The sequence below is a fragment of the Citrus sinensis genome, chromosome 3, assembly GCF_022201045.2.
Source record: "Citrus sinensis cultivar Valencia sweet orange chromosome 3, DVS_A1.0, whole genome shotgun sequence".
Classification (NCBI taxonomy): domain Eukaryota; kingdom Viridiplantae; phylum Streptophyta; class Magnoliopsida; order Sapindales; family Rutaceae; genus Citrus; species Citrus sinensis.
This window is the reverse complement of record NC_068558.1, coordinates 35,726,029-35,738,933: the sequence shown is the minus strand read 5'-3', so window position 1 is coordinate 35,738,933 and position 12,905 is coordinate 35,726,029. Positions and strand designations below refer to the sequence as shown.

At 32.7% G+C, this 12,905-nt stretch overlaps 2 protein-coding genes across 5 annotated transcripts; one reads left to right on the top strand and one right to left on the bottom strand.

Annotated features, from left to right (window-relative positions):
• Positions 1-58: 58 nt before the first annotated feature.
• Positions 59-2,992, top strand: LOC102614735 (54S ribosomal protein L51, mitochondrial). Of its 4 annotated transcripts, none has more exons than XM_006478554.4 (4): positions 59-486; positions 1,539-1,618; positions 2,385-2,491; positions 2,634-2,992. In XM_006478554.4, exons 2-4 carry the CDS (start codon positions 1,539-1,541, stop codon positions 2,804-2,806), a joined length of 360 nt encoding a protein of 119 aa, XP_006478617.1. In that variant the 5' UTR covers positions 59-486; the 3' UTR covers positions 2,807-2,992. The 4 variants fall into 4 exon arrangements, with proteins under 4 accessions (XP_006478617.1, XP_006478616.1, XP_006478618.1 ...); XM_006478553.4 differs by having other exon boundaries at positions 1,534-1,618; XM_006478555.4 differs by lacking the exon at positions 59-486 and adding an exon at positions 785-932 and having other exon boundaries at positions 1,534-1,618.
• A 197-nt stretch (positions 2,993-3,189) lies between these two features.
• Positions 3,190-9,351, bottom strand: LOC102615606 (uncharacterized). Its single transcript, XM_006478557.4, has 14 exons — positions 9,188-9,351; positions 8,525-8,620; positions 8,086-8,440; positions 7,617-7,803; positions 6,857-7,091; positions 6,714-6,782; positions 6,163-6,264; positions 6,000-6,040; positions 5,143-5,276; positions 4,255-4,318; positions 4,062-4,158; positions 3,860-3,966; positions 3,702-3,724; positions 3,190-3,611 (listed from the first exon to the last, which is right to left on the bottom strand). Exons 2-14 carry the CDS (start codon positions 8,562-8,564, stop codon positions 3,521-3,523), a joined length of 1,545 nt encoding a protein of 514 aa, XP_006478620.2. The 5' UTR covers positions 8,565-8,620; positions 9,188-9,351; the 3' UTR covers positions 3,190-3,520.
• Positions 9,352-12,905: the final 3,554 nt, after the last annotated feature.

Below are 12,905 nucleotides of genomic sequence, written 5' to 3'. Positions count from 1 at the left end.
CGGATCCAGATTAATTTTAATTATAATATTAATTTAATCTAATTTGTATTGAAAGATATATAATCTATGATTGGAAAAAAAAAAAAAAAACAAATCCAGTAACCCTAAATCGAAAAGCGCAGACAGCAACAGCATCACTCACTCACCAAACCGTTCACGCCTCACACCTCCACCAATCACAAGCGGTTGAAATCCAAAACCACTCTAAATCCCTAACCATTGAACGCCGTCCGGCTTGCAGTCGCTGTCATCGAACGCCGTCCGGCTTGCAGTCGCTGTCATCGAACGCCGAATGCCTCGCCTGAGCTGAGCACGCGTTTTTGTCGTCGAAGGTTGAGCGCCTGCTGCCCTGCCTCACCTCGCCTCGCTCAGTACCCTTCGCCGTCATCAAACGTCGGCAACCCGCTGCATCTTGGCTCGCGTGAAACACACCGCACTTGGCTGCCTTGTCCATTCTTTCCACTGTTGGTCGCTGTTAACACAAAGGTGAGCACGAATTTCCAGCAAATCAATTTCTGATTTTAAGTGAATTAATACGTATAAGCATAAATGCATAAATGTAGTTTCTGATTTGTACTTTGTAGTGTTTTTTATTTGTTGATTTTAATGGTTGTGTACTTGAATTTTGCGGGTTTTATGATGATGTTGTATTTTATTCATGTTAAATTGGTAATTGTTGATTATAATTGATTTTTATTTGAATTTATCAGTTAAATTGTTGAATTTTTAAATAATGTTTTAAATTATTTAATTTAATTTTGCGTATCCTTAACAAAAGTGAGAAATTTAAAATATAGTAAAATTACCAATTTAACCCTACCCTTTTTAAAACCCAAAGCCGGAACCCAAAACAGTACTCGACTTGATTTCCTCTTGCTGTCCATTAACGCGAAGAGGGAAAAAAAAAAAAAAAACCAACAGCATCCTTTCCGGTCAGTTTGTCCTTACGAACTTCTCTTCTGTTCGTTACAATCAAATCCACTATCTGGGTTTTGTTTCTTTATTTACAATGTAAAATTTAACACCAGAATTATTATTTTTTTGGCATTATTCTTGAGGGTTTAATTCGCGAATCTATTAAAACACTTCTTTTGTAATTTATAATCACTTTTTAATCAAAGCTCTAGTTTATCCTTACTGGGTTTAATTGGAGTTAAAGTGGAGGCTTCAGTTTTGTTTTGATCCACTGGTCAAGCTTAAGATATATATATGTTGGCATGTATAATTGATTGTGACTATTGTTTAGTTCATTTATTTCCCATCTGACCCACGCGCTTGTCTTGGATAATATCTCTGTATTTTGCCGAAATAAATGCAATTTTTATTACTTAGAGTGGTTTAGAGTTTGTTTGTATTTTTATTTTTTGGTGCTGAGAATAGTGGATGAAATTTTGGCCAAACTTTTATATATGTTATTTAAGACAGCATAAGTGATCCAGTTTTATTTTCGTAATCAAAGGATATCTAGTTGGTTAAAGGAATAGTTTGTACTGTTGTATTGCCGAAATTTTCTCATTTCGTGTATTTCTGTAGCAAAGATGGCACTAAGAGGTACATGGCAACTTCAGAAGCTGATTGTGGGCTTTTGTGATTGGGGAGGAAGCAGTAGGGGCATCAGGTATGATCTGAAACTGTTTTGCTAATATACTTTTGGAGCTGCTGAACATTTGCTGAGATACTTAATTATTATTGAACAAAAGTGAAATGAAGATTAGCAACTGATGCAGTAGTTTCTGCTTAGTCAGCATGTACCTTATACAACACATGCATTGAACTTGTTATATGCCTTTAGTAACATTGCCCTGCACCATTTTATCTCTAGGTATTGTTTCCATTTCCCTTTTGCTTCTAGAAGAAAGTTACCACTCTCATCATTCTTGTAGAATGAGTAACTGGGTAGTATATTCCTGTTGAATTTTATTCTTAATGTGATGGCTTCAGTGTTAGTGTAAATTGGTCGAGAATAAAAGATCAAGTTAATTAGCAAATGAAGCGTGTGTTGCATAGCTGGATCATATGTTTCCAATATTTTGAATTCACACATATTCTTCGTTGTGATTTATATGAAAAAATGACTAGAGAAGAAGGTTTAAAAACTCTGAGATGAATGTGATCTCTATATCCAGGGTGTTCTATTACTTTAGTAGGTCTTGATTAAACATTTTATACGATCTGCTAAACAGCCTGCAACATACAAATGATTAGTAATACAAGCTGATTATCAACATTCAATTTCCCATTTCATGTGTCATCAAAACTTATTGGACTTGTATTGCATGGTAGCAATGAATGTGCTTGTAGTGCATGAGCTTGGCATAGTCGATAGTCATGTATGGCTACTGAAATCTTTTAAATCTTATGGTTTCACTTCTTTAATGGGGCAGGGCATTTATGGAGTCACATTTGCCAGCATTCAAAGCGAGCAACCCTCAGCTGGAAGTGGTTACTGAACTTATTCGTGGTCAGCATCCACATTTGAAGGGCTTGTATAGTAAGTTTGCTATTCCTTCCTCGCTTCCTGCATGTATTTTGCATTTATATGTGCTTGTTAGTTTATGCATGCATACCTGTGTGTTTCATATCTCTGAGAATTGTTCTTCGTTTGTTAAGAGAGTCTTTTGCCACATGCTTAGGGAACAAAAATGAGCGCGTTATTTGTGTGAAGAATTTGACCCCAGAAGAGATACACCTGCATGCCACAAGGCTAAGAAACGCATTGGGAAGAAAGGTTGTAAAATTGAAGACAAGACACGTAACCAAACATCCTAGTGTACAAGGTACATGGTCTACAGCTTTGAAATTTTGAGGGACAAGAAGTTGACTCAAAAATATCCTTGAGGGTTGTTTCATGGTAGTTTTTATCTTGCAATTATGGCAATTGCATGGAAGCAACATCCTTAATTTGGTTCATAATTTGGATATTCAAAATATTTTGGATGTATTTCTTGTTTGGATTTGAAGGTTTATTTATTTTTACTTCTGCTGTTTTTTATGTTTCCCTTCATTCCCCTTGAAATGTGGTTTGCAGCAAACGAGATAGTTACATTTAGTACTTTTGCAACGCAATCTGAAAAATGATAATCGAGTTGGGACCTCTCTCACCCTTCATTTCGTTTTTCAATTGATTTAGTAAAATTTTGGGCCACACACATACAAGGCATATACTAAAAGGAGCAAAAGAAAAGGGGGTAAATTATGAATATCTGAGATTCATTGCATGTAATGTATCACAACATGCTTCGCAATATTGTATAATATGAAAATGTTACATCTCAGATTAAATCTTTGCTTCATAAATTTCTGACTACAGCAAATAAGGCATATGGGAATTTCTCAAACAAAATCATGACCTTATATAAGTGATAACCTAATAAGAAATTTTTCGTTGAAACCATAAACAATGAGAATTGCATCAATATGATGCTAACTTGCTAATGGTTAATTTCAGCGTCCTCTCGATAAAAACTACTCACTTATATGGGTTGCTAAAGGTGCCCTCATGCAGGAACCTTGCATTAAATCATATACCCGCAGCAGCAGCCTCGGCTGCCTTTTTCTCCTTCTGTTTCTCCCTTTTCTTCTTGTTTCTTAGAGCATTTTTGCTCATTTCTCTGAATCAATGTGTAAGATATGATGAGCAATTTAACATTGCCATAACACAAGCTACGTAAATGAAAAGAGAAATATACAGGTGTACTTACGGTGTGGGGCTCTCTCCTAACAACTGCCATTACAAGATCATAAGAAATCATTAGAACCACAAAACAATAACTGGAGAACAAGTACTCCACTGTTTAAATGGTTAAATCAATAACAAATTGATTTTAGCCATGAAGTTGAAGCTGTAGTTTGTGTATACCTCTGCCTGAATGGCGGCAGCCTGCTTGGCATGGGGTGGGCGATAGGCGGCAGGTTTTGTTGCAGTTGGGTTAATAGGAGCAGCCTTTCTAGAAGCTGATCCTGAACCTAAATAAAAAGCAGGCACTTCAGTAAACCAAAAATAATGTGACATATCCATCTTCAAAGTTCCAAGTTCTAAGAGATTAAACAAGAGATGGAACCTTGTGATTTGGTTTCTGCAACCTTTAATGAACCGACTGACTTGATGAGTTCAGAAATATCACCAAATTTATCTGGAGATACTGGTTTCCACTCAGCCTGGGAAAATAAGATGATATCAGATACAAAGGTGCTGGCTAAAACAAACTGGTAAAATAATATTTCAAGAAAGTATTATTTGTAATAAATCCTAACCTGGAATAACTTGTCAAACATCTTCTTGAAGAACAATGATCCATTGTGGTGGAAAATTTTAATCCTTCAATAACGAACAAAATGAAAATCACAAAATGATCTTTCAACATGTAGCAGCTCACCTCTGATCAAATCAACTCACATACACCCAAAATAACTGCAAATGAAATAATGAGACTAGCATGTATGGAAACAGTAGTCTACATGCTAAGACGATCCTTGGGTGCTAAACAAAAGCACAGCCTCCTTCTCACTTGATGATTTTATTCATCATTTATTGATTGGTCCAACACATAAAATGCTGGCATTTGAAAATGTCAAAAAGATCAGAATTCCATCATCAGAACAACTGTTCTGCAAATGAGTACAAATGTAGGATACCATACCACAGACTGGGCACCGGAGAAGTCATTTCTGATACATGTTGAATGAGATTCCCTTGTATAGTTATGTACTTACAATTAGATATATTTTAAATTTTCTCTTATTAAATTCAAAACTATTTATGTGTACATATATTACATGAAAATTTCAAATTAGAAGTGAAAATCATATAAATGAAAAGAGTGTCCAAGGCTTGGTTAAGCTATTTTAATCCAACTGATGGAACAGACTTTCCAGTGTAATACATGCTTCAAAGAATTATGGATCCATGAATATACTGCATATGCAAACTGTACCTTTAATCTGCAGATCGGACACCAGCAATGAGGTCCTAGCCACAGATTAGGCTACTTGTTATAATTGTCTTTATTCAAGGAAAAACCTTCCAAAATAATTTTTTTTAAAATAAACATTGATCCAAGTTTATATGTAGTGAAGTTCACCTATGAATCCCCTCCTGGAATCTTAAAATCTGCAAATCAATATAGCAGAAAATCAACTTACCCATTATCAATTTGGAGTCTCGGAGCTGTTGTGGCAGTCATAAAATAGCGTCCATCTGGGGACCATTCACTAGTTACAGAGCATTCAGCCCTAGTCGTTCCAAGTTGTTTTCCATCTACATAGTCCCAGAATGCCTGAAAGATAATGGGAAAACAAAATAGTTTATAAAGACAATAAATAGCAACTAACACCATCAGATGTCGAATACATGAAAGGGACTTCAGAATATTTGCCAAACAAAATAGCACCAGAAAGCAATTATCAGACATGATTTAAGCACATAAAGGACACTCACAGAAGTCACTCTAAATGGTTTTTCTAATTTGAAATAAAAATAAAAAAATAAAAAAGACATACTTCCAAAACTACATTAGTAAAGGATCAACACAAGAAAGTCCCCAACCGAGCAAGAAACAAGAAAAGCCACCAGGAAAAAGAATATCAGTCACAAATCAAATTACCGAACTGGCATCAATTTCCTCTGAGAGTTCCGTTTTCTGTTGGAGAAACATTTCTTCCAAGAGTTTACACTAAAAAATCATCTTAAAGACTACTAAAAGCAACAACAATAGGCAACTCCATAAACTTTATGCACACAAAATTCCTGACTAATATGTCACTCTTTAAATGAAGAAGCAAACAACGGTGGTTCTGCAAAGCTAGTTGACTAGCTCATTGGAAGCAAAGCACATGACACATCAAAAAACTACATTCTGGAATATCAGATTTCAATTCCACTGTGAATTGACTTTTGTATAAAAATATATATATATATATATTATAGGAAGGATCAGTCCAGGTGATCTTAAGAACAAGGAATATCAAAATACAAAGTTGAGGCACCTATATAGACATACCATATCACCAGGTAAGTTCCCAAAACCAGCCAAGCATAAAACTGCAGACCAGAGTGTTAAGGCCACAAATATATGTAGGAAAGAGAACATAGATCGAGCTGGTTCAAACTTTTCAAACTATATTTAACACAGAAGAATACAACAGAAACTTTGAAAAGGATACATTTTCCTTTTGGGTTCCACCGGACAGTATTGTAAGGGCCACTACCGAGCTCGAGTATCGGCCTGCACTTCTTGTTAAAAATTGTCGCACTTGCAGGCATAACTATTATAGGTCAAGGGAAAACAAAATATTCACAAATGTGTTATAGTCGAAGGAAACTAATGACCCAATAGTTTGTCAAATAATCAACATGACCCCCCAAACCCCACCTCCAACACAAAGAAAAATGGTACAAAATTTTATCTCAACCTCAATAGCAGTTTGATCACAGAAACATACCTGGAGAAAGATTTTGTTCCGTTAAGACATAATGATTTTCTATGTATTCGGTCTCTAATTCATATTAAATAAAACAGTCCAAATCTCTAATAACAATCATTAAAAATCAACCCCAACTTCTAATTCCAGAGAACAGATGCTTAGTGAAGTCCAAGTACTCTTGATACCCAATGCCCTTCAGATAATAGATGATCCTCATACAAAGGAGATGAACTGAACATTGCAAATGTCTAGCTGATTTTTCTGTCAAATTGTTTTTGTGAAAAGGATACATCCATAAACAACAGCAAACTCTGAGCCTGAATATGACCACTGAACATCATGAACAGGACCCTCTTTACCTGCCAAAAATATATTCCAATAATAAGTAATGCCCAAGAAGTACCAAATGTGCACAGAGTAAGCTAGAACGTACGAAGAGGCACAAGGCCTTCGTGGGTTCCATCAGTTGTAAGGTAGTTTAGCTTTGACTCCCCATAATAACTCTGGTTGGTCTTATCTACATCTGACTGCGCCACAGCTAGAAGCCCAGTGGAACCACGATTCCAATTCAGTTGCACAGTAGAACAACGGAAAAAGCTCCTTCGAGCAAGAGGTTGACTTTGCAAATCTTTTCCACAAGCATATATCTGGACACTGGCAGGACTCCCCTACATTGTCAAAAAACATTTTTTTAATATTTATAAGTCGAATATAAAATCTACTTGAAAATCAAATACAAGAAGGAACCCTTCGGACCAAAGTGAAACGCTAATTGTCTTGATAGCCTAGAATGTTGGCCCAGATCAGATCTACCACAACCGACGAGATCACAAAGATAGATCACTATTCTATAATGTCGTCTTCTTACCATTATACTTCTCCAACATCAATAAAATTTGAAACTTCTGAAAGTTCAGCTTTAACAAATTTTAAGCCTTCAAGTAATACATCGATATAACAAACACATGAACTAGATACTTGTGTAAACCTTCAGATCTATGACATGGTTGACAATTCAAACAGACAAAGTCTCAGTACATTTTTCACCCAAGATACGAACAAATAGGAAAATTTGTAATCAGTAACTTGCATGCAAGGCTTGACATCTTAAGCCATTTCTGCATTAGTTCCCCCATCCATTAACGTAAACAAAATTGAGCTCCCAGACTAAGCTGAAAACAGGGAGGACAAACCTTAGATTCTGGAACAAATACCGCCACATGAGAACCAGGTGCCTTAGAAACCTCAAAAGCAGCCACCCCAGGAACTCTTAACCGATATAAGATTCCTTTAGGAAAATCCGTAGTATCAAAAAATTGTATTTCGTTTGTTGCCATACGACATGCAACAGCTTCATCTGAACTAAATCTGATTGACGGCCTGAAGGATAAACATACAATAAACAATTGAAAAATTATGAAAAACATAATACCGATTAGCACATATGTTCAAACACAGTAGCAAAGCATAGATAAACACACAATGTCAGATTTTTAATCCTCCGTTATGATTTGGTGACCTCAATTTTACAGTGATATAATCATAATTAGATACAGACTTTATAAATCTCACTGATACACAAGAACTTTGAATATTAAAGAAAATGGTTCCAAATCTTAATTTTCCTCAAAAATGTAATATGTCAACAATAATTTTAATTACCATGTGGTTTTTGTCATATTCTTCTGGAATAGCTGATAAAGAGCTTCACCAGTCTCCGTCTCCCAAAGGATCACATTCTTTTCCTGTGGTGTTGAGGATTTCTGAAATGTCTGAAGATAAGTCCCACACGGAGACAAGTCAGCAGCAGCAACATTGGGAACTTGAAATGACCTTATCTCTTTAAAGTTATCACAGTCGTATATGCTAATAACCGAGTCAGATTTCATGACCATGAGTCTGGACCCATCCTCGCTGAACCTCACATTGGTGCATGGAACTCTTTCAAGCTTGACAATAGGTTGTCCGTTGCTAAATGGAGGCCCATTCCAGACAAAGAAACCCTCTGGCTCTCGAACTGACAAAAGGAGGAAAATAAATAATATTAGAAAATGAAAAAGAAAATGCACTGATGATTCTACCAAGAAGCGTGATCGAGCACCTAAAATGTCCAAAGACGGTGAAGCATCCTCTGACGCCATTGGAGGCGAACACACGTGTATGCAAAAGAGATGCTACTCAATTGTTGACGGTGCAACTGCAGATATAACAGTTAGCACAAATATTTCCTAAAAGCTTGCCGCACAGTAAGCACCGAACTTCAACTAGAAAGTAAAATCAAAATCTAGATACATATACATGTTTTAGGGATATGGACTAATCAGGCCAGATTTAAATTAACCTAAAACAAGCAAATATATGTCTTCAATGATTTACTAATTACAAGATCCAATTAGCAAGTACATGTGTACTAAATAATCGAAACATGTCGAATCTGACATCAACTTGTCCCAATAAGGATAACACGCGTATGTACAAGTACGTTTGTAGATTGAATCATTTATCAAACTTAAATGTGCAAGATATTTAAAAATTATACACAAACATAGATTTCTTTAAACAATAACAACTCATACAATTAACAATTTCATATCTTCAACATTTAGATAGAACAACTGATTAATTAACAAATGAATCGATCGAATTAACATGTTTAACAAGTCGAAACGCAAAAACGAAACCGAAAATCGAAATGTTTTTTTTTTTTTATTTTCTTGCACTCTCTCGGAAGCCAAACAGAAGAGAAAGAAAGAGAGATAAATACCGGAGCTGGAAACTGTAATCGGAGAGGTTTCAGCTGCCGGGGAGTGAGATTTTGGCGGTGGAAAATGATTTGAGAATCAGATACAGAGTGTCTACTTGCTATACGACGTCGGATTACAAGTTATATACAAATTCAAAAAATAAACAAGGGAGTGTTTGGAAGTATGACGTTATTATAACTAAATATTTTCACCCAATATTGAAAAACGTTTTAGAATACCAAACAGTTTAAAATATGCATTCCGGATTTTTCAAAAAATGTTTTTTTTTTTAATTATTGCTTTCATTTTAAAGTTTGTTTGTGAACTAATAAATCCCTTTGATCAAACCAACAAGGCCTACGAAATACCCTCATACATGCATGAATTGGAAAACACACATGGTTGTGTCAAAAATCTCACAAAATGTACTCTCTCTTCTTTTTTTTCTCTTTTGGGAGGTAACAATAGGCTTTTGCAAAACTTTGCTTTAGGATCACTTAAATGTAAATTATTTTGAAAAGTTTTCAAGTTTCAACTACTATGTTGTAAAGAGATAAATAAGGTGCTTGAATATTAGACCAAGGTTCAATACAAAAAATAATACATTTTTAACATGAGTAGAACTTGCAATACCTTTTTTAAACTCTTCAAGAAACCACACGTTTTATTTTTTATTTTTTATTTTTATAAAATAACAAAAAAGACGTAAAATTACAATAGAATTTTAATTAAATTTTACTATGATTTAGAATAAACTTTGTAAACTAATTTTCCATAATAAAATTATTGTTATTTGATAATTTATTTCTTCATTGTTTTAAAATTATTTTGATTTTATCAACAAAATTAAGTATATCATATATTAGGATTAAAAAAATTAGTTAGAGTCCATGATTTGTAAAGACATTTTAGTTTAATTAAATTCATATTTACCTTTTTATGTAATTTTTATTAACAATACAATTATGATTACAAAAGTGGGGTTATATAAGGATATTTAAGGAGTGTGAAAAGCATTTCCTTGTACTATGCATTGGCCCAAAATAAATAAACTTGACATCTTTCGCATGATCGAAACAGTGCTACAGAGATTTTGAGTTGGTATAAATTTTCACATGGTTCGTTAATTGACTTCATGAAGAATTCTAAACGAAACGTGTCAAATTTCAGTTTACCCGAATTCGACCCACTTATGTAAGGGTGTTCGTAGATCGGATTTTACAGATTGGATATCAATTCACAACCGATTCATGATTTTGTGGATTATAAATTTTTAATTTAATTCAATTAATACGTATGCGGATCAGATGCGGATTTGATTCAATCCATATCCAAATAGCAAATCCACCATTTTACAGATTGATTTGCAGGTTAAAATTTTTTTAATCGTGTCCTATCCACAAACTAACTAAATAAAAAATAATATAAAAATAATTTTACTACTGATCAAATTCAAAATTAAATAAGATTTAAATTAATTAATTATTTAAACAAAGATATAAAATAAATTCAAAGTTTCAAAATATAACACACCAAAAAAAAATCATTTGTTTAGATCAGTACATGAAAATTAACTGCTTGAGAAATTATATTTTTTATTTAATTATTTTTATTTTATATTATTATCGAATAAGACATAATATGGTGTTAATGTAATTATATTTTAACTTATTTATTTATTAGTATGTATAATGTCATATTTACAAGTTTAATTTTTTTTATTAAATAATTTTTTTTGTTGCGGATTCACGGATTCACATAAATAAATTCATATCCAATCCACTGACTATGGATTTTTAAATTTTCAATCCAATCCACCAATCCACAAATAGGATTTCTGCGGATCAGATGGATTGAGCGAATCAGATTGGATTCTGAACACCCCTACTTATGGGTTGTTGCCGTAGCTACAAAGTGTTTGATAAATATTTGTAGTTATGATAAATAAAATGCTTAAAAAACTACAGCACTTCAATATAAAAACAAAAAACTCTTAACAACTGAATCATCATATCAAGTTTTCAATTTGACTTATTTAATAAATAAGTGGTGTAATTCAAACACAATTAATGAATGAACATTTTTGGGTTTTTGACACTATAGTGTTCTTTTATATCCGTTAGCATTAGGGTATGTTTGTCTTTTTACTTAATGACATAAAGTAATTTAATTTAGTTAATTAAGTCAATTATAGATGTTTGTTTTTTAACTTAGTGAGACATTTTAGATAATTTTAGCTTAATAAAATGAGTAATAATAGATATCTCAAAATTTTTATTTCATTTCATCTCGAATAATGTGTTATTTATTAAGTGGTTAGTAATTATTTACAAAATGTAAGTGAATTAATTATATTATTTTACCAATCAATTAATAAATGCCACGTCATCTGGAATAATTTTTTTGGATGAAAATTTTGAGATGTGACACTACTCGAATAAAATAAGGCATTTTTTTTTACTTGTTTTCTGAATGACAAATTTTGTATAAGCCAACTAAATTCTATCGTCAAACCTTTAAAAAAAGAAATCTATTGTCAAAAATATCTTTAGTTTATTATTTATTTTCTATGCCTATTCAAAAAGCCGCGCATGTTTACCAAGTAATATACTCATCTTTATGTGATCTTGTGTTTATAAAATCTATTTTTCTTAATTGGATTTTAATCCATCCTTTTAGGTGTGAGTCTAGGTTTAGAACTTTAGGGTAAGAAGTGCTCTATCATTTTTCAATTTATATTGTTTTTGCTAGATTTTATTGGAAACTATCATGATCTCTTTAATTATTTATTGATTTGTATTTAACGTGCTCGTCTAACATAAAACCAAATATTTTTTGGCTTGATGACATGGCAATTTAATGCATGAGGCATGGTTTGGGATGTAGTGTTGTGTACTATAAATTTAAATGTGAATCGATTCTTTTGATAATCCACAATTGGTTTCATTGAGAGTTTTTTTTTTTTTTAATAGAATTTTTGTCCCTTTCTTTTTCAAGTATCTTGTTATTTTTTTCCCCCTTATATCATGCACTATTATTTTGAACTTGTGATAATTTTAAAGTTTAAAGTACTTACATGTATTATAAATTTCATAATCATTCACTTGAAGATTTTTTTAGGTTATGATAAAATATTATCGTATTTAAGCTCTTTTGTAAATATATTATTTATTTTAACATTTAAATTTAATTAAGGACAAATATAAAAGTAAAAGTTTTTATTTTTTCAAAATTAAAAAATAAATAACATAATTTTTATTTTTAAAAATTCAGATAAAAAATATCATTTAGTTTTCAATATTCAAATTCATTTAGATTTTAGATTAACTCATTTCTATTTATATTTCAACAAAACAATAATCACCACCTTAGACATGAATAGAATAATTAGACCCAAATCTAATTAGTTTAATTTTAAATTTGTATCCGCACCCGACAACATTATTAAAGGAGGTAACACATATTTAACACATTGAACTAACCGAATCAACCTCCATTTATTTCGTATCAAACTAATGAATCATGAGTCTTGCGACACAAACTCCCGGCCTCCACAAATTAAGATTTGAGACTCACAATTTATGCTATAACTATGTTAACTTTATTTTTATATATGCAGAGAGAGAGAGAGAGTAACAATATATTTATAAATTTTTGTACAGTTTTTTTAGTAGAAGCTATCATGACATAATTAAATTGGTTGAATTAAATATTTTTTAGTCTACATAATTTATTTTT